Raw genomic sequence first — 23,980 nt, 5'->3', positions numbered from 1 at the left:
TGCATATTATTAGCGGGCCTGACCCGGTATCCCCGGGGCCTCCACGATTCTCTGCCTCCACTGGGGGATTTCGCGACGGCAGGGTCACTTGCATTTTTATAAATCATGAAACAGGCGCTGTGGCTGCTGAGGGAGAGCGAGGGGGTAAGGAAAGTGTCCAACGGCGCCATAGGTAACTGACAGTTGTGCCTGTGGGCTTCTGCCAGGGCTGTGGGGAGTAGGCAGGGTGTCTCGGAAGTGGGCTGTGGGGTCAGGGTGGACGGGCATGGAACACCATTGCCGCAGCCGGCAAGGTAGTCATGCAGCTGCGCACACCGTTGACAGCCCACTGTGAACTTTAGGGCCAGGGGTCATATGGGTCCCCCCCCCCCCACCAGGCCCAGCCCCCTAGGTGCCCTCTGGCCCCAGCCGACCCATCAGCGGCTTGGGCACGCTCCAGTGCAACCAGTGCCATCTTGTTGGCTGGGATGCGGGTGTGTGGGGAGTGAAGTGTGTTCTGGTGAAAAGAGTAAATAGGGTGGTCAATAGGACTTTGAACTAGAGATTGGGGGGGGGGGAAGGGAAAGTCAGGGAACCAAGAGGTGAAGTAATCAGTGGGAAGCGTAGCTGCTTAGGAATACAAAAAAGCACGAAAAGACAGAACTCAGGAGAGGTTACGATAGTCCCCATCCCACAAAATATGACATCGTGTATGGAAAGGCTCAGTAAACCAAGGTCCACCACACTAAGAAAACAAACAGGGACGGTCAATAGAGAATTAAAGGCGCAGTGTACGGAACAAGGTAGATGAGCTTGTGGCCCAGATTGTGACTGGCAGGTAAGATGTGGTAGGCATCACAGAGACGTGGTTGCAGGGGGTTCAGGACTGGCATTTAAACATCCAGGGATTCACGACCTATCGAAAAGACAGAGAGGTGGGCAGAGGGGGCGGGGTTGCCTTGTTAATTAGGAATGAAATTAAATCAATAGCACTAAACGACATAGGGTCAGATGATGTGGAGTCTGTGTGGGTAGAGTTGAGGAACCACAAAGGCAAAAAAAACATAATGGGAGTTATGTACAGGCCTCCTAACAGTGGTCAGGACCAGGGACACAAAATGTACCACGAAATAGAAAGTGCATGTCAGAAAGGCAAGGTCACAGCGATCATGGCGGACTTCAATATGCAGGTGGACTGGGTAAATAATGCTGCCAGTGGACCCAAAGAAAGGGAATTCATTGAATGTTTACAGGAGGGCTTTTTGGAACAGCTTGTGATGGAGCCCACGAGGGAACAGGCCATTCTGGACTTAGTGTTATGTAATGAGCCAGACTTGATTAAAGATCTTAAAGTAAGGGAACACTTAGGAGGCAGTGATCATAATATGGTAGAATTCAATCTACAATTTGAAAGAAAGAAGGTAGAATCAGATGTAAAGGTGTTACAGTTAAATAAAGGTAACTGCAGGGGCATGAGTGAGGAACTGACGAAAATCGACTGGGAGCAGAGTCTAGTGGGAATAACAGTAGAACAGCAATGGCAGGAGTTTCTGGGAATAATTGAGGACACAGTACAGAGGTTCATCCCAAAGAAATGAAAGGTTATCAGAGGGGGGATTAGGCAGCCATGGCTGACAAAGGAAGTTAGGGAATGCATCAAAGCAAAAGAGAAAGCCTATAATGTGGCAAAGAGTAGTGGGAAGTCAGAAGATTGGGAAGGCTACAAAAACAAACAGAGGATAACAAAGAGAGAAATAAGGAAAGAGAGGATCAAATATAAAGGTAGGCTAGCCAGTAACATTAGGAATGATAGTAAAAGTTTCTTTAAATACATTAAAAACAAACAGGAGGCAAAAGTAGGCATTGGGCCGCTCCAAAATGACGCTGGTAATCTAGTGATGGGAGACAAGAAAATAGCCGAGGAACTAAATAAATACTTTGCGTCAGTCTTCACAGTAGAAGACATGAGTAATATCCCAACAATTCAGGAGAGTCAGGGGGCAGAGTTGAATATGGTAGCCATCACAAAGGAGAAAGTGCTAGAGAAACTAAAAATTGATAAATCTCCAGGCCCAGATGGGCTACATCCTAGAGTTCTAAAGGAGATAGCTGAAGTAATAGTGGAGGCATTAGTTATGATCTTTCAAAAGTCACTGGAATCAGGGAAAGTCCCAGAGGATTGGAAAATCGCTGATGTAACCCCCCTGTTCAAGAAGGGAACAAGGAAAAAGATAGAAAATTATAGGCCAATTAGCCTAACCTCGGTTGTTGGCAAGATTCTAGAATCCATCGTTAAGGATGAGATTTCTAAATTCTTAGAAGTGCAGGGTCGGATTAGGACAAGTCAGCATGGATTTAGTAAGGGGAGGTCGTGCCTGACAAACCTGTTAGAGTTCTTTGAAGAGATAACAAATAGGTTAGACCAAGGAGAGCCAATGGATGTTATCTATCTTGACTTCCAAAAGGCCTTTGATAAGGTGCCTAACGGGAGACTGCTGAGTAAAATAAGGGCCCATGGTATTTGAGGCAAGGTACTAACATGGATTGACGATTGGCTGTCAGGCAGAAGGCAGAGAGTTGGGATAAAAGGTTCTTTTTCTACCCAGAATAAAAGGGACTTTAACCAGGCTTCTTTCAACAATGACTAACTTAATTAGATAATTCCGAAACCGGTCTTGTTGAATAGAAAGGTAAACCTTATCAACATTAAAGAATGACCAATCATCACCCTGCATTAAGCCGTTAAGGTACATAGTCTTTTAAAACACAAATTCTACCAGAACATTCGTAGTCCTTGAAGATGGACCGTTTTCTGTGATTAAAGTTCTCACAGCAGTGCCATTGATCTCCACTCTCTTTTTCTTCTGTTTTCTCTCCGAAAAATAATCTTTCTCTGGATGGGCAGGCTAATCAACCCACTTTCGTGCAGTCAGTGAATTAACCCTGTTCATTCCCAGGAGCAGTTTTAGGTTCAAACAAAGAATCATCGACTTAAAGTCGTAACTCGATCTTCCTCTCTCCACAAATGGTGCCTGACCTGCTGAATGTTTCCTGCATGTTCTGTTTCCTATTTCAAATTTCCAGCACCACGCAATATTTAGCTATTTCACAAAAAATGAACTAAAGCTAACACCTGGTCCATTAATGCTAATCTGACAAGAATATCCTGCATTTGTATAGCTGCCTTTGATTTAGTAAAACATCCTAAGGCACTTTACCGACAATGGCCGGAATTCTCCGACCATCGTGCCGGCGGGATCTACCAGTCTCGCTGACTGCGCGCACTTGCCGCGGGTCTCCAGGTGATGAGGGATGCATTCGACGGAAAACCCAGTTGGAGATGGCAGGAGCCGAACATTTCTCCAGCGGCCAACGGCGGGCTCCTCTGCCGGTTGTGGAAAATCCCACCCCCAATGAGTTCTCACCAGGATCCCAACCAACACCTAGCCCTCAACTAACAACAGAAATGTCCATTTATAAAGCACCTTCAATGTAATAAAACACGCAAAGGTGCTTCATGTTATAAAGCAAAATGTCCTTAAATCGGACTTCTTTAACTGAGTGTTGGGAGACCTGCCTCAATATCTACTCGTGCAGCGCAGGATCAAATTTAGCCCGGTTGTCTGATAAAGCACCTTCATAAAATCACAGAATCAACAGTGCAGAAGAAGTCCATTCAGCCCATTGAGTCTGTACCGGCCCCTACAAAGAGCATCCTACTCAAGCCCACGTATCCACCCTATCCCCGTAACCCAGTAATCCCCACTTAACCTTTTTTTTGGACACTAAGGGCAATTTAGCATGGCCAATCCACCTAACCTGCACATCTTTGGACTGTGGGAGGAAACCGGAGCACCCGCAGGAAACCCACGCAGACACGGGGAGGACTTGCGGACTCCACACAGGCATGACCCAAGGACTGTGAAGCAACTGTGCTAACCACTATGCTACCGTGCTGCCCTATATTCAGCATAATAAAACATTGCTAAGGTGCTTTCCACTTTAAATGCCAGGCCCCTGCCCTTCCTCTCCGATCTCCGCTGGGCTTCCACAATCCTGCCGATGTATTCGGATGCAATCGTTTCTGAAACGTGAGGAACTCTGCAAACTGACGTTTGTGCCGTTGAAAGTCGCTGGTGCGAAAGGATCTTCAATTTGTTTTGCAGCTCATTGTTGAAACAAATCGAATGGGTCACACTGACCGTGGAGATCCTCATGCTTTGGCGGAAGGGTGGGGGTGAGGGTGGAGATGGCAGGGTGGCATTGGGGAGATGCCCATTGAACATATGTGGCAGAATTCTCGGTTCCTGAGTGTTGACGCTGGGGCAGGATTTGTGGACTTCCACGACAACAAACCTGGCCCCGCAGCTGGAGCGATTCAGTGACCGTTGAGGGGTTAGCACCAGCACCACGTGGAACGGTGGGGGATTTGCCAGATTCGCGATTGACACTTAGGAGGCTGACAAGCTGCAGCTGCACATAAGACACAAGACCAGAAGACATAGGAGCGGAAGTAAGGCCATTCGGCCCATCGAGTCCACTCCACCATTCAATCATGGCTGATTTCAACTTCATTTACCCGCTCTCTCTCCATAGCCCTTAATTCCTCAAGAAATCAAGAATTTATCAACTTCTGTCTTAAAGACACTCAACGTCCCCGCCTCCACCGCCCTCTGTGGCAATGAATTCCACAGACCCACCACTCTCTGGCTGAAGAAATTTCTCCTCATCTCTGTTCTAAAGTGACTCCCTTTTATTCTAAGGCTGTGCCCCCGGGTCCTAGTCTCCCTTGCTAATGGAAACAACTTCCCTACGTCCACCCTATCTAAGCCATTCATTATCTTGTAAGTTTCTATTAGATCTCCCCTCAACCTCCTAAACTCCAATGAATATAATCCCAGGATCCTCAGACGTTCATCGTATGTTAGGCCTTCCATTCCTGGGATCATCCGTGTGAATCTCCGCTGGACCCGCTCCAGTGCCAGTATGTCCTTCCTGAGGTGTGGGGGCCAAAATTGCTCACAGTATTCTAAATGGGGCCTAACTAATGCTTTATAAAGCTTCAGAAGTACATCCCTGCTTCAGAAGTACAAGACCTCGCACTTGCCCACGTTGAATTCCATCAGCCATTTCTTGGACCACTCTCCTAAACTGTCTAAATCTTTCTGCAGCCTCCCCACCTCCTCCATACTACCTGCCCCTCCACCTACCTTTGTATCATCGGCAAACTTAGCCAGAATGCCCCCAGTCCCGTCATCTAGATCGTTAATATATAAAGAGAACAGCTGTGGCTCCAACACTGAACCTTGCGGGACACCACTCGTCACCGGTTGCCATTCCGAAAAAGAACCTTTTATCCCCGTACACAGTGCAATTGCCCTAACCCATCCTACCCAGATCTGCCTAATTAACCCCCTATATACTACATCCCCTTAACCACCCCCCCCCACACTCCCCCTGCTGACGATTAATTCTCCGCAAAGAAGTCAATGAATGGTTGCCACCTCCGGGTGAACCCTAACAACGACCCTCTCAAGGCGAACTTGATTTTCTCCAAGCCCAGGAAACTTGCCATGTCTGAACAGCCAGGCTTCCGACTTTGGGGGGTTTGAGTCGCTCCAAGCTAGAAGTATCCATCTCCGGGCTACCAGGGAAGCAAAGGCCAAAACGTCGGCCTCTTTCTCCCCCTGGACTTCCGGGGCCTCTAAAATCCCAAAAATCGCCACCTCCGGACCCATTGCCACCCTTATGTTCAATACTCTAGACATGACATCCTCGAACCCCTGCCAGTATCTCCTTAGTATTGGACAAGCCCAAAACATGTGGCCATGGTCTGCCGGTCCTCTCAGACACTTTACACACCTGTCCACTACGCCGAAGAATCTGCTCATCCAGGACACTGTCATGTGGGCCCGGTGGACGACCTTAAACTGAATCAGGCTGAGCCTGGCACATGTTGCAGTCCCATTAACTCTGCTCAGCCACTCCGCCCTCAGGCCTTCCCCAATCTCCCCTCCCAACTTCTCCCATTTATGCCTCAGCTCCTCGGTCTGCGTCTCCTCCGCCCCCTTGAGCTCCTTGTAAATATCCGAGACACTTCCCTCCCCCACCCATCCTCTAGACACTACCCTATCTTGGATCCCCCTTAGTGGCAAGAGTGGAAAAGATGGCATCTGGCTGTGCAAAAAATCCCCCACCTCAATATACCGGAATTCATTCCCCCTCGTCAACCCAAACTTGGCCTCCAGCGCCCTCAAGCTAGGGAAGCTCCCTTCCAAGAACAAATCTCCCATCCGTTCCTCCATACCCGATAACCCCCGTCCAACCGCCCCAGAGCAAACCGATGATTGTCACATATTGGGGACCAGACCAATACTCCCGTTGCTCCCACATGCCTCCTCCACTGTCCCCAGATCCGAACCGTAACAGCCTCCCCAAACAGGCGCCGGAATGTGGTGACTAGGGGCTTTTCACAGTAACTTCATTTGAAGCCTACTTGTGACAATAAGCGATTTTCATTTCATTTCAAGGACCGTCACCACCTACAGGACTGGTGGAGAAGCACGCCGGCGGGAACGGCAGAGGTACCGTCACCAACGCCCCCAGACTGGTGCCCCTACATGAGGCTGCCTCCCCCCGGTTCCGCTCGAGCATTACCCTCTTTACTCGTGGGGACTTGCCCGCCCATACAAAGCCCAAAATGATCTTGCTTACCCTCTTAAAAAAGGAACATGGGATGAAAATGGGGAGACACTGGAACACGAATAAGAACCTCGGGAGGACCGTCATTTTAACTGTCTGAACTCTCCCAGCTAACGACAGCGGAAACGCATCCCACTCCGGAACTCTCCTCGCATTTGATCTACCAGCCGAGACAGGTTCAGCTTGTGTAGTCGACCCCATTCCCGCGCCACTTGTATTCCCAGGTACCTGAAACTGTCCCCAACTAGCCGGAACGGCAGCTCCCTCAGCCGGTCCCCCTGGCCCCTCTCCTGAACTACAAACATTTCACTTTTTGCCATATTCAATTTGTACCCCGAAAACCGGCCGAATTCCCCCAGGGTCACCACGATTCCGTCCATCCCCGCCATCGGGTCCGAAACGTACAAGAGCAGGTCATCTGCATTCAATGGAACCCTATGCTCCCCACCCCCCCACCCCTCCCCGAACCAGCCCCTTCCAACCCACTGAGGTCCTCAGAGCAATCACCAGCGGCTCTATAGCGAGCGCAAACAGCACTGGGGAGAGGGGGCACCCCTGACTCGTCCCACGGTGCAGTCTGAAATAGTCGGAAGTCGTCCTGTCTGTCCTCACACTCGCCTCCAGGCCCTGATATAACAGCCTGACCCAGTCGATGAAACCCTCCCCAAATCCAAACCGTCCCAGCACCTCCCATAGGTAGTCCCACTCTACCCAGTCAAATGCCTTCTCCGCGTCCATAGCCACCACTACCTCCACCTCCTTTCCCTCTGGGGGCATCATGATCACATTGAGCAATCTTTGTATATTCGCCCTCAGTTGCCTACCTTTAACGAACCCTGTTTGGTCCTGCCTAATAACACTTGGCACACAATCCTCAATCCTAGTGGCCAAAAGCTTTGCAGCAGTTTTGCATCCACATTAAGAAGGGAGATCGGCCTATAAGACCCACACGACTCCGGGTTCTTGTCCCGTTTTAAAATCAAGGAGATGGTGGCCTGCGACATCGTCTGGGGAGGCACCCCCCTGTCCCTTGCCTCATTAAAATCCTTGACCAGCAGCGGCCTCAATATCCCGGAGAACCTTTTATAAAATTCTGCTGGGTACCAATCCGGCCCCGGGGCCTTACCTGACTGCATGACCTTTAAGCCCTCTGATATCTCCTCAACCCTGATCGGGCGCCCAGCCCTCTACTAGCTTCCTGCCCACTTTTGGGAAAGCCAGGCCGTCTAAGTAGCGCCTCATCCCCCCTGGCCCCTCGGGGGGGCTCCGAGCTATAAAGTTTGCAATAAAAGTCCTTGAAAGCTCTGTTCGCACCCGCCTCATCCCCTACCAAGTTACCACCTCCATCCACCACTTTACCTATTGCCCTAGCCGCCTCCCTCTTTCTGAGCTGCTGAGCCAGTATCCTGCTGGCTTTCTCTCCATGTTCATATACCGCACCCCTCGCCTTTCTGAGCTGCTCCACTGCCTTACCCATGGACACCACGCCAAACTCCGCCTGCAGCCTCCTCCGTTCCCTCAAGAGCTCCGCACTCGTGCTCCCCGCATACCTCCTGTTAACCTGCACGATCTCCGCTAACAGTCGGTCTGTTTCTGCCCTGTCCATCTTGTCCCTGTGAGCCCGGGTTGAAATCAGCTCCCCTCTCACCACTGCCTTGAGCGCCTCCCACACCACCACTGCTGAGACTTCCCCCGTATCGTTGACCTGCAGGTAGTTTTGTATACACTTCCTCACCCTCTCGCACACCCCTTCGTCCGCCAGCAGTCCCACATCCAGCCTCCACTGCGGGCGCTGGAAGTTCTCTTCACTCACCTGTAACTCAACCCAATGCGGGGCATGGTCGGAAATGGTGATTGCCGAATACTGCGCAGATCCCTACTCAGTATTAAAAAAATTGATCCGGGAGTAGACCATATGTACGTGCGAGAAGAAGGAGAACTCCTTCCCTGTCGGCCTACCAAACCTCCACGGGTCGACACCGCCCCCCCCGTTCCCCCCCAATCTGTTCCATGAACTCCCTCCACTCTTTTCCCATTGCTGACACTCTGCCCGTTCTTGAGCACGACGGGTCCAGGCCTGGATCAATAACTGTATTGAAGTCCCCTCCCATAACCAGCTTGTGGGAATCCAGGTCGGGTATCTTCCCCAGCACCCTCTTTGTGAAATCCGCATCATCCCAGTTTGGGGCATATATGTTGACCAGGACCACCTTCCTCCCTTGCAGCTTACCGCGAACCATAATGTAGCGACCTCCCCCGTCCAAAACAATACTCCCCACCTCAAACTGCACCCGCTTGTTCACCAGAATCGCGACCCCCCTGGTCTTAGTGTCTAGCCCTGAGTGGAATACCTGACTAACCCAGCTCTTCCTTAACCTAATCTGGTCCGCTACCTTCAGGTGCGTCTCCTGCAACGTTATCACGTCCGCCTTTAAAGACCTAAGATGCGCGAACACTTTAGCCCCTTTCACCGACCCATTCAGCCCTCTAACGTTTCACATAACCAGCCTCCTGGCAGCACCCATCCCCGACCTCTTCGCCGCTTCTAAAATCAAATCCCTCCCTCGTCAGCCCAGCAAGCCCAGCAATCCCCCCCCCCCCCCCCCCCCCAAGCAACAACACTCTGTAACCTAACCCCATCCCTAATCTGATTGTATACACACATCCCACTGTGCTCCCGCAGACTAGCTCACCCAGCTAGCCTGGTGGCCCGTGGCTCCGCGCCAGTATGTCTCCCACCTATTGTTGCCTACCCGCCCTCTCCCCGCCCATCAAAACCATCGCCCTCATCAACCCAGCCTCGACAACCATCCCCTTTAAGAAACAGACGCCAACCAAAGCCAGTATACAGAAAAACAAAGCCAAACTCTCGCCATAATACAGATCAAAATAATACCACTCAAAATAATACAAAGTCCAAAATCCCCACCACCAGCCCCCTCACAACACAGAAAACCCACCAAAATTGAATAATTCTTTAAGTACTTTCCCTTAAACAAAACACAGTTATCTGTTTAAGTGCTGTTTAGCACAGGGCTAAATCGCTGGCTTTGCAAGCAGACCGAGGCAGGCCAGCAGCACGGTTCAATTCCCGTAACAGCCTCCCCGAACAAGCACCGGAATGTGGCGACTAGGGGCTTTTCACAGTAACTTCATTGAAGCCTACTTGTGACAATAAGCGATTTTCATTTCATTTCATTTTCATTATCGAAGAGAAAAGCCAAGAACGAAAACACACAAACGAATAAATCAGTGAAAACAGCATTTGAAACAAACAGGAAAAACAGTCTCTCAAACTTAGAGCAGAATGTTCTCAAATTGGCACCAGTCCTTTCCTCCTGCCAAACTCCGTAGCGTCCTCGGGCGACTCAAAGTAATGATGTTGGTCCTCATGCGTAACCCAAAGTCACGCCAGATGCAACAGACCGAACTTAACCTGTTTCTTGAACAGGATCGACTTGGCTTGATTAAAACCTTCCCTCCCCTTGGCCACCTCCACGCTTAGATCCTGGTACAAAATGCTGTTGTCCCACTTACAGCTCCGCGTGCGCTTGGCCCATTGGAGAATACGCTCCTTATTCAGGTACCTGTGGAACCTGACCACCATCGCCCGAGGGGGGTCTCCCTGCCGCGGCTTCCTCGCCAGCACTCTGTACGCCCGATCCACCTCCAACGGTCGGGGGGGAAGCCCCATTCCCAGCAGCTTCTGGAACATGTTCGCCACAAACTCCCCGGGATCAGCCCCCTCCGCCCCCTCCGGGAGGCTAACAGTCCTTAGATTCTGCCGACGGGACCTGTTCGCCAAATCCTCTACCTGTTCCAGCAGCCTTTTTTGCCGGTCCCTCACCATCCCCACCTCCATCTCCACCGCCGTCTGGTGTTCCTCCTGTTCAGCTAGCGCCTTCTCCAGTTTCTGGATCGTCCGGTCCTGGGCATCTAGGCTCCGCTCCATCCTCTCCACCGTTTCCTTAATCGGGTCCAGGCATTCCCGTTTCTGTCTGGCGAAGCATTCCCGGATGACCTGCATCAGCTCCTCCGCTGATGGTTGGGCCAAAGCCCCAGGGGTCTGGACACCGGCCATCTTGTCCATTGCTGCAGCCAACGCCCAGCTCGACCCTGACTTTTTACTTCTTCCCTTTCGATCTCTTCGGGCTCTCTGTTCCATAAACCAATATATACACCGAACATCTGTTCACTGCTTCTTCAAATCCAGCGTTTAAAAGCGCAAACAAAGGCGGGGGGAAAGGTCCGAATGTCTAGCCAGAGCGGGAGCCACCAAATGTGCCACCTACTCCCTCATGGTCGCCACCGGAAGTCAGAAAATGTACTTTTTAATACCTCGGTTAGTTTTAAGCCTAGCGAAAACGTCTCCAGGTTGAAAGATCGAGGAGAGAGAGCCTGAATTTCCAAGGCCTGGGTAAGAGGGGCACCAGCAATTGGGTCAGGAAATTTAGGGCCTGAGATCAAGGGTCATGATCACCTCCAAATTTTACTTCAAAATAAAAGTCTGATGGATGTGCTAAAAGAATTGATTTACATTGCACTGCTGAGATTAAATGCAATGTAGGTGGTCTTTTTATTTGAATAACAGGGAGCAGGCTCGGAGGACTGAATGGCCCAACCCTGTTTCTATTTTCTATGTATGTTTCTATCCAAAACGTTGTACGATTTCAAGAAGGAATTAGATATAGCTCTTGGGGCTAAAGGGATCAAGGGATATGGGGGGAAGGCGGGATCAGGGTATTGAACTTGATGATCAGCCAGGATCATAATGAACGGCGGAGCAGGCTCGAAGGGCCGAATGGCCTCTTCCTGCTTCTATTTTCTATGTATGTTCCTGTGTAACACCATTTCTTTCTTCCTTTAGGAAGCTGCAGCAAACCCAACTTTAAAGTTGAAAATGTAGACCTGAGCGAAATAACGGACACGCTTTTTGAAGTTGGTCAGAGGCTCCGTCTGAAGTGCCAAAGTGGTTATAAGAGAAAAGCAGGAACGTCAAACCTAATCCGATGTGAGAACAACACTGAACAAATAATGTGGTCAAAGCCAAACCTCATGTGCATAAGTAAGTTCCATTTATTGCATAGGATGGTGTAAGGGATGTGCCGCAAAACAGGCCATTTGGCCCAACTAGGCCGTGCTGGCGTTTACGCTCCACTCAAGCCTCCTCCCATCTTTCCTCATCTAATTCCCCTATTGTAACTATCAACTCCCTTCTCCCTCATGCACTTATCTATCTTTCCTTTAATTGCACCTGTGCCATTTTCTTCAACCACCCCTTGTGGTAGCGGGTTCTCCATTCCTACCATGTCAATTTGGCGACAGATTTGAACACCCTATTACAATGAAGTTGTCCGGCATATGGGACGTAGTAATAGGATCAGGTACGCGCCTTAGAAATAATGAACTGAGAGTAGAAAGTCAGAAACCTCACATTCATTCAACATCCCAAACAACTTGATCCCCAAATCCTTTTACAGATAGTCCAATTTTAGAACCAAAGAAAGAATGCCAATAGATGCCTGTTACTAACAAATCTGCAACCTTCCGTTAGGACACGATATTCCTGCCAAGCACATTGAAATTATCTGCCCACATTGCTCTGGAAAATTAAAGTGAAACGTCTATTAATGCCATTTTGTGTAAAGAGTTTGCAATGGTGCATCTTCTTTCCTGGAAATTACAGTAACAGACTGTACACTTTAACTTTTGAAAATAATTGATGTGAGTTGCCATGGATCGGTGAGTTGAAATAATACTTCTTGTTGCACTATGTCACCCAGAGTCTTGCTGGCTACAGCATCCCGAACCGCACTTTGCTCTTAAATAGAGCCACCACCATTGAACTCAGCCCAGCGTTTGGCCAGGTCGGCCTCAATGTCCCGATGTAGGCGCTGCCCATGTTTGAGGGCGTGGCAACCCTCACAATCCCCCAAGAGGCTCGTAGACTACGGGTTCTGTGGCAGTGGGTGGTGGCCCGCCCAGCTGGAACTCGTTAGTGAACCCGTTAAATGCTGCTCGGAGACCCGGACCGAGAGTTCCGATAGTCCCAGGCTGGGATTTCGGGGGTGCACCGCAGTAGAGGCTTTATCTTTGAGTTAAAATAAAGTTGTTAAGCCTTCTCCCTTGTGTCTCCTGGATTACCACAGAACTATCTGTTATTTAAATATTTTCACCACATGGGACCCATACGTCCTAAATTCCCTGGTTTTCCCAAGCATATCATATTTACTACATGATTTGTCTCATGTTACTCCTATAAAATGCCTCTTAAATGCTATCAATCAAGCACTTCACCACAGCATTATTTTATATAAGCTGTTAACATTAGCATAATTGCCGATTAAGTAATGAATCTCATCAGTTCCCAATAACAAATTACCTGACCCATTTTCGCGTTTGAGTAATGTTTTATTTTTGCAAGCAAAATAATAATTTTGATTGCTTGTCTGGCACACGGGTTTTAAGAGGGCAATAACATCTTTTTTATTTTTAACACCGGTTGGCATGTAATTTAACAGGAGCCGACAAGCCATCGTCATTCGATTTGTATACATTGAGAACTTTGGACTGCAGAGGGTAAAGCGGTCCAGTGAGTCCCAAAATCTGAAATGCAAGCGAGGAGACTACAACAGTGCTGTTATTGGTGTTGTTCAACAGAAGAAGTCCATGTCTTTTTTTTACATTTGTGATTGTGAAGAAGGGGACTGTCATGCTGGTGGAATGTGTGTGGTGCTCTAACAAAGTTTGACTACGTTGCCGTTAAGGGGAAGCTGGGTCAAACAATGGAGAAAGGAATGGAATGTTATGTTGGTAGAGTTAGACAAAGAGGAAATGGAGGGAGGCCTGTTGGCTGTACATGAAATAGAATTCTATTCAAGGTCTAATTTCATGCTGAGTTAACAGAGTGCCAATTGTATTCTCTATCTGAGCTTCCCAGTGTTTTGTGCCTTCTTTTCTTGCATATAAACAGAAGAATGAGGAAAATTGGTTGGAAAAGTGAGATCCCAGGGGATGCAGGGGAAGATGGCAAAGGAGATCCAAAATTGGCTCAGTGACTGGAAACAAAGGGTCACGGTGGGTGGGTGTTGTTGCGACTGGAAAACAGTATCCAGTGATGTTGCACAGGGCTCAGTGTTGTGCCCCTTGATGTTTGTTGAATGCATTAATGATCTACGCTTAAATGTGGGTGGCATGATTGGGAAATTTGCAAACGACACAAAGACTGGCCCCGTAGATGATAGTGAAGAGGATAGCTGTCGACTCCAGAATTATATCAATGTTTTGGTTGAGTGAAAAGAGAAGTGGCAAATGGAATTCAATCCAGCGAAGTGCGAGGTTATGCATTCCAGGAGGGCCAACAAAGCAAGGGATCACTCAGTAAATGGGAAGATATTGAAAGGGATTGAGGAAGAGACAGACTTTGGAGTGCATGTCCTCAGGTCCCTGTAGATGGCAGGACAGGTGTACTAGGGGTCAAGACGCACTGGAGAAAGTGCAGAAGTGATTTACAAGAATGTTGCCGGGGTTTGAAAATTGCAGCTATGAAGAGAGATTGGTTAGGGTTTGTTTTCCTTGGAACAAAAGAGGCTAAGGGATTACCTAATTGTGGTGTACAAAATGATGAGGGGCTTGGGCAGGATAGACAGGAAGACTTGTTTCCCCTGGCTGAGGGGTCAATTACCGGGGGAGATAGATTTGAGGTAATTGCTGTAATTGCATAATTTCAGTGCCTTCAAGAGAGGCGGTTTACCCAATATCTGTTTTGATCTGCAGTCTTCCAGCTTCAAATTATCTCCTCTGTTCTACTCTTGTTTTATTCATTGTAAAAAGAACCTTGGTTATAGTGCGTCAACACAAGCATCTCCGGCACTGAGAGAACAATTGGGGGCATTCGGCATAGAATCACAGAATAATTGAATTACAGAATTCTTACAGAAGCCATTCAGCCCATCATACTGCTCTCTGAATGAGCAATTCCCTGAATACCATTCCCTCGCCTTCTCACCCTAACCCTGCACATTCTCCTTTTTGAATCGATTGAACTTTCCTCCCTCTCAGGCAGCGCATTCCAGACCGTAATCACTTATTGTGCTGAGGTTTTTGTCACGCCACCGTCATTTCAGTCGCCAATTACCTCCAAACTGTGCCCTCTCGTTCTTGACCCTTTCACGAGTGGGAATGGTTTCTCACTGTCTATTCTGTCCCAGACCCCTATCTTCAATTTCTCCCTCCTTATATCTGGAGACTGGTCATCTCTTGCTGAGCGGCAACCGCTTTTTAGTGCCAATATTTTAGTTGCTCTTGATCATGAGTAATGGAAACTGTCGCCAAGACTGATGTAACAATCTGTAACTTGCAAAAGACTGAAATAAACAAACCATACAACGTCATCAATGGAGGGTTTGGTGGGCCTGCTCAAGTCTGGTCAGTTGGGAAATGGGAATCTCGCCAGCGAAGTCTTGTTTCCCAATTTCCCCACCCTTCACTGGTGACATAATGAGGCTCCTGCCCAGTCAGGGCAGAAACCTAATTTCCATGTATTTTAATACATTTACATCTTATTAAAGGGCTTCCCAGCCAGGCGTTCCCCGCACACTGAATATTCGTAGCTCACCCACGCGACGCCATGCCAGTGAGGTTTACAACAGCTATTTAAAAACGGGATTCAGTTGAGACAAACCCACCGGGGGGCGCCAAGGCACATATCACCCCCGGGGGGAGAGGGACATGCCGGCTGCCCCTTGGCACTGCGCCTTGACACTGCCCCAGCACAGGTCGACACTGCCCCATGGCACTGCCCCGGCACAGGTCAGCACTGCCTCCTGGCATTGCCTCAGTGTCTGGAGGCAGTGCCGGGGGAGCGGTGCCAGGGCAGTGCCATGGGGGCTTCGCCTTATGCATGTAGTAACTATAATTAAGTGAGGGATAATGGAACAGGAAAGAGAAGAAGGGGTCATGATCTGAGATTCAAGTTCCTGAGACTCGCCAACAATAGTCTGGCTTAATTTGGGTTGTTAATCCTCTTGGGAAGAAGCTGTTCGATTTGACATGTACACGCATGTGCTGAGTCTGCCGCTGGTTTAGAAAATATAAACCCAAGCCTTGAAATAAATGTAGAAAATATTGGAAATACTCAGGAGGCTTAGCAGCTTCAGTGGAGAGAGAAACAGAATCAACATTTCAGGCTGATGAAGTAGCTTTGAAGCAGATTGGAGGAAATTTCCAATGTTGCAATTGGAAAAAAGGCAAGAGGAGGTGGTGCCCTGGTACAAAGACTAGGAGCCACAGATGTTTTGGACAATGTTTTGGACAAGAGCTGCAGGGGAAAGTGTAAGGAAGAACAGCAAGTCCTGGTACTCCCTGCCCAAATGAGAGGTTGAATCAGAGATGATCAATGATTTCAAAAGGAAAATGGATGGCCTCTCAAAGGAAATAAAGTAGCAGAGCTTATGAGCACAGAGCGGGAGAGTGGGGTTGACTGGCTTGATCAACAGAACGTTGGCCTGGCCTCATGTGGCCGAATGACATTTTCTGCATAATGTTGCTGCCATCACTACAGTGCTTTCCACATTGTCACCTTCTGTTGACTGTTCCTTTGTTCATGTCACACCAACATTGTGCACCTCTCTTAAGATTACATCTGAAATTTAATTCAGACATGTTGCGAATTGTCGTGATCTGGAAGGCACTCCCTGAAATGATGGTGGAAGCAAATTCAGTAGTAGTTAACTTTCAAAAGAGAATTGGATAATTTTGTGAGGGCCACGAAGAATCCAGCACAAGTTGAAGGATAGAAAGAAATAACATTTATTTACAATAACATATATATACACAGAGCAGCAGCAACTCCCTTGCTGCTCACTCCTCTGCTGGTTCCAAACTGGCCAGCTTTATTTATGCAGGGAATCTGCTAATGATTCCTCCGCCCCCCCTCATTTGGGAAGCTCAAACTCCCAAAGGATTGTGGGATTGCCATTAATCCCCAGCCAATGGTAAGCAGGCAGGTTATAACATCCCTCCCCCACCCCAAAGTCCAAGGAATCTACCGAAGACCCTGGTGAAGGGGGGCGTCGGACTCGTTTTGCCGCAGGCCGGATACCATTTGCACGAGGCGCTGGATCGGGCGGCGTGTAACGAGACGGAGACCGGCGCTTCCGTGATGAACGGCGTAACGGTTGTACATCCACGGCCCGTGGGCCCAAGGATTCCCCCTCTGAGGCTTCCTGTGACTCCATCTCGGAGGCGGAGTCCGCTGCCTCTGTCACCTCGGCGTCTCTATCTCCGCGCGGTTCTGCAACACCCTGCGCAGGCTTTGAGTGAGGCACCAGAGGAAGATTGTGAAGACTACTTTCCATTGTCTCTGGTCTCTGTGACAGTAGAAATGAGCTCCGGGGGTGGGGAATCTTTGGAAGAGATGGTCTTCTGGACCGAACGTGGTCTACATGCTTGCGCTGGAGATGACCCTGGGCACCACCAGCAAAATTTCGAATGAACACTGGGTCACCGGGCGCAAACTGCCGAATCGGCCGATGCCGAGAAAAACCATGTCCCTGCCGTTCTTGAGTGCGGCGTACTTTTGCGCCAATGTCCGGGAAAACCATGCTAAGGCGGGTGCGAAGTCTCTGGCCCATTAGGAGTTCCATGGGAGCTACCCCAGTCACCGCATGTGGAGTGGTCCTATATGAAAACAAACAACGAGCCAGTCTTGTGTCCATTGACCCGGAAGACTGCTTCTTTAGGCCTCGTTTGAATGTCTGCACTGCGCGCTCCGCCAACCCATTGAAAGCCGGGTGGTAAGGGGCAGTGCGGATATGGCGTATGCCGTTCACCTTCATGAACCTCGCAAACTCCTCACTTGTGAATGGAGTGCCGTTGTCCGTGACCAGCACCTCAGGAAGGCCATGCGTACTGAAAGACAAACACATCTTCTCGATTGTTGCGAAGGACGTTGTGCCTACCATCTTGTGCACCTCTAACCATTTAGACAGGGCATCGATTAATAGAAGGAACACGGATCCTTGAAAAGGGCCAGCGAAATCCGCATGCAAGCGCGCCCAAGGCCTCCCAGGCCATTCCTAGTGATGTAGGGGCGGAAGCTTCTGATGCTCCTAGTAAATGGAGCAGTTTTGGGCCACCTTCTCAATGTCTGTGTCGAGACCTGGCCACCAGGCATAACTCCGGGCCAACATTTTCATTTTGGTCACGCCCGGATGCCCATTGTGCAAGTCCCTTAGTATCAGCTCCTGTCCTTTTTCCGGGACAATCACACACGTCCCCCACAAGAGATACCGTCTTCCACGCTAAATCCTGACAGCTTGGAAGAAAATGCCCGCAACTCGCCTGGGAGCTGTCTATGCTGCCCACCATACAGGACTATGTGCCGAACCTTTGACAGGATTGGCTCCGTCTGGGTCCACTCACGGATCTGTGATGCCGTGACAGGCAAGGAGTCCATAAAATTTAGGGTTGCAACCACCTCACCGGTCGTGGGAGTCGACATGGGGCCGGTCGCTAAAGGCAATTGGCTCAGTGCGCCGGCATTCGCTATCTGCATTCCTGGTTTGTGCTCCAGAGAATACTCGTATGCAGCGAGCAACAAAGCCCAGCGCTGGATCCGTGCGGAAGCAATGGGCGGTATTGGCTTATCCTCTCTGAAAAGTCCCAGCAGAGGCTTATGATCAGTCACGATAGTGAAGTGACGGCCATACACATACTGGTGGAAGCGTGTCACCGCAAAGACCACTGCCAGGCCCTCCTTCTTGATCTGCGTGTACTTCTTTTCCGCTGCAGTCAATGTGCGGGAGGCGAAAGCTATCGGCCGCTCGGCCCCGTTCTCCATCTTGTGGGACAGGACGGCCCCAATACCATACGGAGATGCATCGCATGTGACGAGCAAAGGCTTTCCATGGTCTTTCCATGGTTTTACCCGCCGGAAAACGGTTTCTTGCAGCTGACCCCAAACCCAGGTGTGATTCTTCTTTAGCAGAAGGTGCAACAGGGCCAGCGTAGTTGCCAGATTGGGGAGGAACTTCCCGTAATAGTTTATGAGGCCGAGAAAAGAACAAAGATGCGAAGTGTCAGTCGGGGCGGGGGCCTGTTTAATTGCACGCGCCTTCTCTGCGACAGGGTGCAAACCTTCGCGGTCCACCCGATAACCCAGGTAGACTACTTCCTTCGCCTGAAAGACGCACTTTGAGCGACATAAACGGGCTCCAGCCTCTAAAAAGCGTCGAAGGACAGCCTCCAGATTTTCCAAATGTTCCTGCTCCGACGTCCCTGTAATCAAAACGTCGTCTAAGTAGACAGCGACACGCGGTAAACCTCTCAAGATGCCCTCCATGACGCGTTGAAAAATAGCGCAGGCAGAGGATACCCCAAAGGTATCGTGTATATTCATACAGGCCCCGGTGTGTATTAATAGTTACATATGGCCAGGAGCTACGGTCCAGCTCCAATTGTAGGCAGGCGTAACTCATATCTAATTTTGTGAACGAGACTCCTCCTGCAAGATTTGCGTAGAGATCCTCTATGCGAGGCATTGAATATCGGTCGAGCCGGGAAGCCGTATTCACTGTAAGTTTATAGTCGCCGCACAAGCGAACTGTGGCATCTGGCTTCATTACAGGTACAATTGGTGCTGCCCAGTCAGCGAAATGGACGGGCCTGATAATACCCAAGGTCTCCAAACGAGTGAGCTCCCCTTCTACCTTCTCGAGCAAGGCATAAGGGACCGGGCACGCCCGGAAATAGTGTGGCGTGGCTCCTGGTTCGACTTGGATACGGGCTACGGCCCCTTTTATTTTCCCCAAACCGGGCTGGAATACATCTGGGTACCGTCCTAGCACCTCAGTCAACCCTTCAGAAACTGTTTGGAGGATGTGCTGCCATTGCAACCGCAAATGGCGCAACCAGTCCCGACCCAACAGGCTGGGCCCGTGGCTGCGCACCACAATAAGTGGGAAACGCCCCTCCTGGCGTCCATAAACAACAGGGGTCATCGTAGTTCCTGCAATGTCCAAGGTTCCCCTGTGTAGATGGCCAACCTGGCCTGTGTGTCGGTTAATGTAAGGGTCTGTATACCCTGCTTGATGAGGTTGAATGTCCTCTGGGCGACCACGGAGACCGCTGCGCCAGTGTCAAACTCCATCTCAAGCAGGTGACCATTGACCCGTACTGTCACCTTAATGGGGGCCACACGGGGAGCTGCCACACAATGCAGCTGCAGGCAGTCATCCTCCGTCTCCACGTCCTCGGGAGTAGTCGCTGCAGGTTCATCCAAATGGAAGGTAAGGCCCCTGGGCTGGTCCCAGTTACGGCCCCTGGGCTGGTCCCAGTTTCTGTCGGAACGACGGCGCTTCTGGCGCCCCCAGGCCCGGCGTCCGCAACGGGGTCGGTGACCACAAGTCCGACACGGACATGGCTCCTCATCCATTGGTTTCGGAGAAGGCTCCCTTTGGGGAGGAACTGGTGTCAATCCAGATGTCGCCTGCCCAAGCTACCGCAGGTGTGCGGGGAGATACTTTTGGACAGAAAGGGTTGCGCCCCAAGGCGTGCAGCTCCATTCCCTGTAGCTCCTGCACTCCCCGTTCTGCGCTCTCTCGGGACAATACTATTTGAATGGCCTGTTGAAAAGTCAATGTTGGCTCAGCTAACAACTTTCTCTGGGTGGCCGCATTGTTAATACCGCAAACCAAACGGTTGCGTAGCATTTCTGACAAGGTCTCACCATAGTCACAGTACTCTGCAATCCTGCATAGCCTGGATAGAAACTCTGCAAGGGATTCTCCTGGGGTCCTCTCAGCGGTATTAAACCGGTAATGCTAGACTATCATGGACAGGGTTGGGTTAAAATGTTGCCCCACTAAGTTCACAAGTTCATCAAACGCCTTGGTGTCCGGTTCAGCTGGATACGTTAGGCTCCTAATCACCCCAAATGTATGTGGGCCGCAGGTGGTGAGCAAAATGACCACCTGGCGCTCGTTTTCGGTGATTTGTTTGCCTGGAAATAGTAACGCATCTGTTGTGCGTACTGGTTCCAGCTTTCCAGCGCAGCATCAAAAACATCCAAACGTCCGTACAGAGGCATGGTGTAATAGAAAACAACTTCCAACCTGTATCCAACAAAAATCCAGGGAGGTGGCTTCGGCAGCGTATACAGCTATCCACTTTAACCCTCGTCGCCAGTTTTGTGAGGGCCACGAAGAATCCAGCACGAGTTGAAGAATAGAAATAAATAAAATTTATTTACAATAACATATATATAATAGTAGCAGCAGCAACTCCCTTGCTGCTCACTCCTCTCTGCTGGATCCAAACTGGCCAGCTTTATTTATGCAGGGAATCTGCTAATGATTTCTCCGCCCCCCCCCCATCATTGGGGAAGCTCATACTCCCAAAGGATTGTGGGATTGCCATTAGCCCCAGCCTGTGGTAAGCAGGCAGGTTATAACAGATAAATTCTTGAAGGTGGAAAACATTGCAGGGCTATGGGGAAGGAGCAGGCAGTAAGTGGGACGAACTGGATAGATCTTGCAAAAAGATGGCATATGTCAAATGATATCCCCTTTTGTGCTACATTATAGATCATAGAATTTACAGTGGAGAAGGAGGCCATTCGACCCATCAAGTCTGCACCGACCCTTGGAAATAGCACCCTATTTAAGCCCACGCTTCCACCCTATCCCCGTAACTCAGTAACCCCACCTAACCTTTTGGACACTAAGGATCAATTTAGAGTGGCCAATCCACCTAACCTGCACATCTTTGAACTGTGGGACGAAACCGGAGCACCCGGAGGTAACCCACGTAGACAGGGGGAGAATGTGCAAACTCCACACAGACAGTCACCCAAGGCTGGAATTGAACCCTGGAACTGTGAGGCAGCAGCGCTAACCACTGTGCCACCCTGCCGCCCCTGAATCTATGATTCTTCTCTTATTCTATGATGCCACGTACATTTACAAGCCAGGCTTCATTAAATTGTAAGATAGGTATTACATATGACTGATTACAGTAAATATACAATACCTGTATAAGGCTGCATGTACAATTTGATATTTGACACGTATTGGTGGCTGGTGTAAGAAATTCTGTATAAACCAAAGCCATGTCTATGTAGACATAGTGATGGGCTACCTGTACCTAACATGCTGATCCAGGGCATTAGAAGATGCATTAAAATATATATCATTGGCGTAACAAATGACAGCGAATACTCTGAGTACCACAAGCAGCTTTTCTTCATGCATCCCCTGTCAGACTTTGCAGGTTGTTAGAAAGCATTGGTTATTGAGGGGCTGACACGCTCTGCAGAATGGCGAGCTCCCAGCAGAATGGCGGCGGTTGGTGCCCCCCCCCCAGCGATTCTCCGGCCCGCGATGGGCCGATGTCCCGCTGCTGTAATGCCAGTCCCGCCGGCGTGAATCAAACCACCTACCTTACCGGCGGGACTGGCGGCGCGGGCTGGCGTGGCGCCAAAGGCATTTCCCAACCACTCCGGCGCGCCAACCACTCTGGCGCGGGCCAATCCCCTCAAGGTGAGGGCTTGGCCCCTAAAGGTGCGGAGAAATCCGCACCTTTGGGGCGGCCCGACGCAGGAGTGGTTCCCACCACTCCATCCCGCCGGGACCCCCCGCCCCGCCGGGTAGGGAGGAATCCCGGCCCAGATATCAGGGCAGTTGATCAAAGGCTTGGTCAATGGGGGAGGTTTTAAGGAGTGTTTTAAAGAACAAGTGAGAGGTAGAAGGATTGAGGGAGGGAATTCCAGAACAAAGAGCCTTGGCAACTGAAAGCGCAGCCAGCAATGGGAGAATTGCTACAGACTAGAAGGAGGCCACTTGGCCCATTGCGTTTGCACTGACCCTGCAAAAGAGCGCCCCATTTAGGCCCATTCTCCCAGCCTAACCCTGTAAACCCGTAACCCCACCTAACCTGCACATCGCTGGACACTAAGGGGCAATTTAACTTGGCCAATCCACCTAGCCTGCACATCTTTGGACTGTAGGAGGAAAACGGGAGCACCCGGAGGAAACCCAGGCAGACACGGGGAGAACGTGCAGACTCCGCACAGGCAGTGACCCAAGCCGGGAATCGAACCCGGGTCCCTGGCGCTGTGAGGCTGTGAGGCTGCAGTGCTAACCACAGATGAAGCAATTAACGTAGGGGATGCTCAAGAGACCAGAATTAGAGTAGCGCAGATATCTCAGAGGCTTGTTGGGCTGTCGGATATTACAGAGGTAAGGATAGGTGAGCACATGAAGGGATTAAAAATCGCAGCGCTGCTTAACCAGGAGCCAATGTAAAACAACAAGAGCAGGGGTGAAGGGTGACATTTGGCCAATCTACTTACCCTGCACATCTTTGGGTTGTGGGGGTGAAACCCACACAAACACGGGGAGAATGTGCAAACTCCACATGGATCGAACCGGGATCGAACCTGGGTCCTCGGCGCCATGAGGCAGCAGTGATAACCACCGTGCCACCCCCCCCCCCTCCAAAACCTAAACATTAATCTGCATAGAGTCCACCCCTTGCTTCACTGCACAGCATAATGCAAATTCTGACATATGGCCCCCCCCCCTCCCCCAGGTTGCGCAGTCTTTTGGTAACTCCCCCCCCCCCCCCCGCCCCCCCCAGGTTGCGCAGTCTTTTGGTAACTCATCTATCTTGGTATCTAGCTGTCCGTATATTTTCCCACATAGCCACCCCTCCTTGCTGCTTGTGCCTATCAGGTCCTCTAGTAGTGTGCTTTCTGGGGCCCCAGGGTACCCCATTGTCTCTTTGTGGAGGAAGTGTTTTATTTGGAGCTGTCTCATTTCCTGTCTTTTTGCTAGCCTCCACTTCCTCGTCAGCTCGTCTAGTGTCGCCAGTCTGTGCCCTACGTAGAAGTCCCCTACCGTCAATGTGCCCCCGTCCCACCTCCATCTTTTGAAGGTGGTATCTAGCATGGCTGGGGGGAATCTGTGATTGCCGCAGATGGGGGCTATGGGGGCCATTTTAGTTATCTCGAAGTGTTGTCTGAGCTGGGTCCATGTACTCTGCGTGGCCACTACCACTGGGCTTGTTGTGTATCTTGTTGAGGGGGATGGGAGTGCTGCTGTGGCCAGGGCCCGGAGGGTCGTTCCTTTACAGGATGCGTCCTCTATTTGTACCCAATCTGTGTCAGGTTCTTGTACCCATCCCCTCACTCTTTCTGCCATTGCTGCCCAGTGGTTGTATTGTAGGTTCGGTAAGGCCTTTTCCTTCTTTGCAGTGTCTGTTTTGGGATTCTCGGGTTCTTACCCCCCCTCGCACCCCC

The 23,980-nt window shown here is 50.2% G+C and overlaps 1 protein-coding gene across 2 annotated transcripts in view; it reads left to right on the top strand.

Annotated features, from left to right (window-relative positions):
- Positions 1-23,980, top strand: part of LOC140387858 (uncharacterized) — a 101,707-nt gene that overhangs the window by 35,816 nt on the left and 41,911 nt on the right. For both annotated transcript variants that reach the window (XM_072471105.1, XM_072471104.1), the window contains exon 2: positions 11,549-11,746. In XM_072471105.1, coding sequence (XP_072327206.1) covers positions 11,549-11,746 — 198 coding nt within the window. The remainder of the gene's footprint in view (positions 1-11,548; positions 11,747-23,980) is intronic.

The sequence above is a fragment of the Scyliorhinus torazame genome, chromosome 13 (assembly GCF_047496885.1).
Source record: "Scyliorhinus torazame isolate Kashiwa2021f chromosome 13, sScyTor2.1, whole genome shotgun sequence".
NCBI classification, from domain to species: domain Eukaryota; kingdom Metazoa; phylum Chordata; class Chondrichthyes; order Carcharhiniformes; family Scyliorhinidae; genus Scyliorhinus; species Scyliorhinus torazame.
Note: the sequence above shows the minus strand (reverse complement) of the source record. Positions and strands in the feature narration are given on the sequence as shown.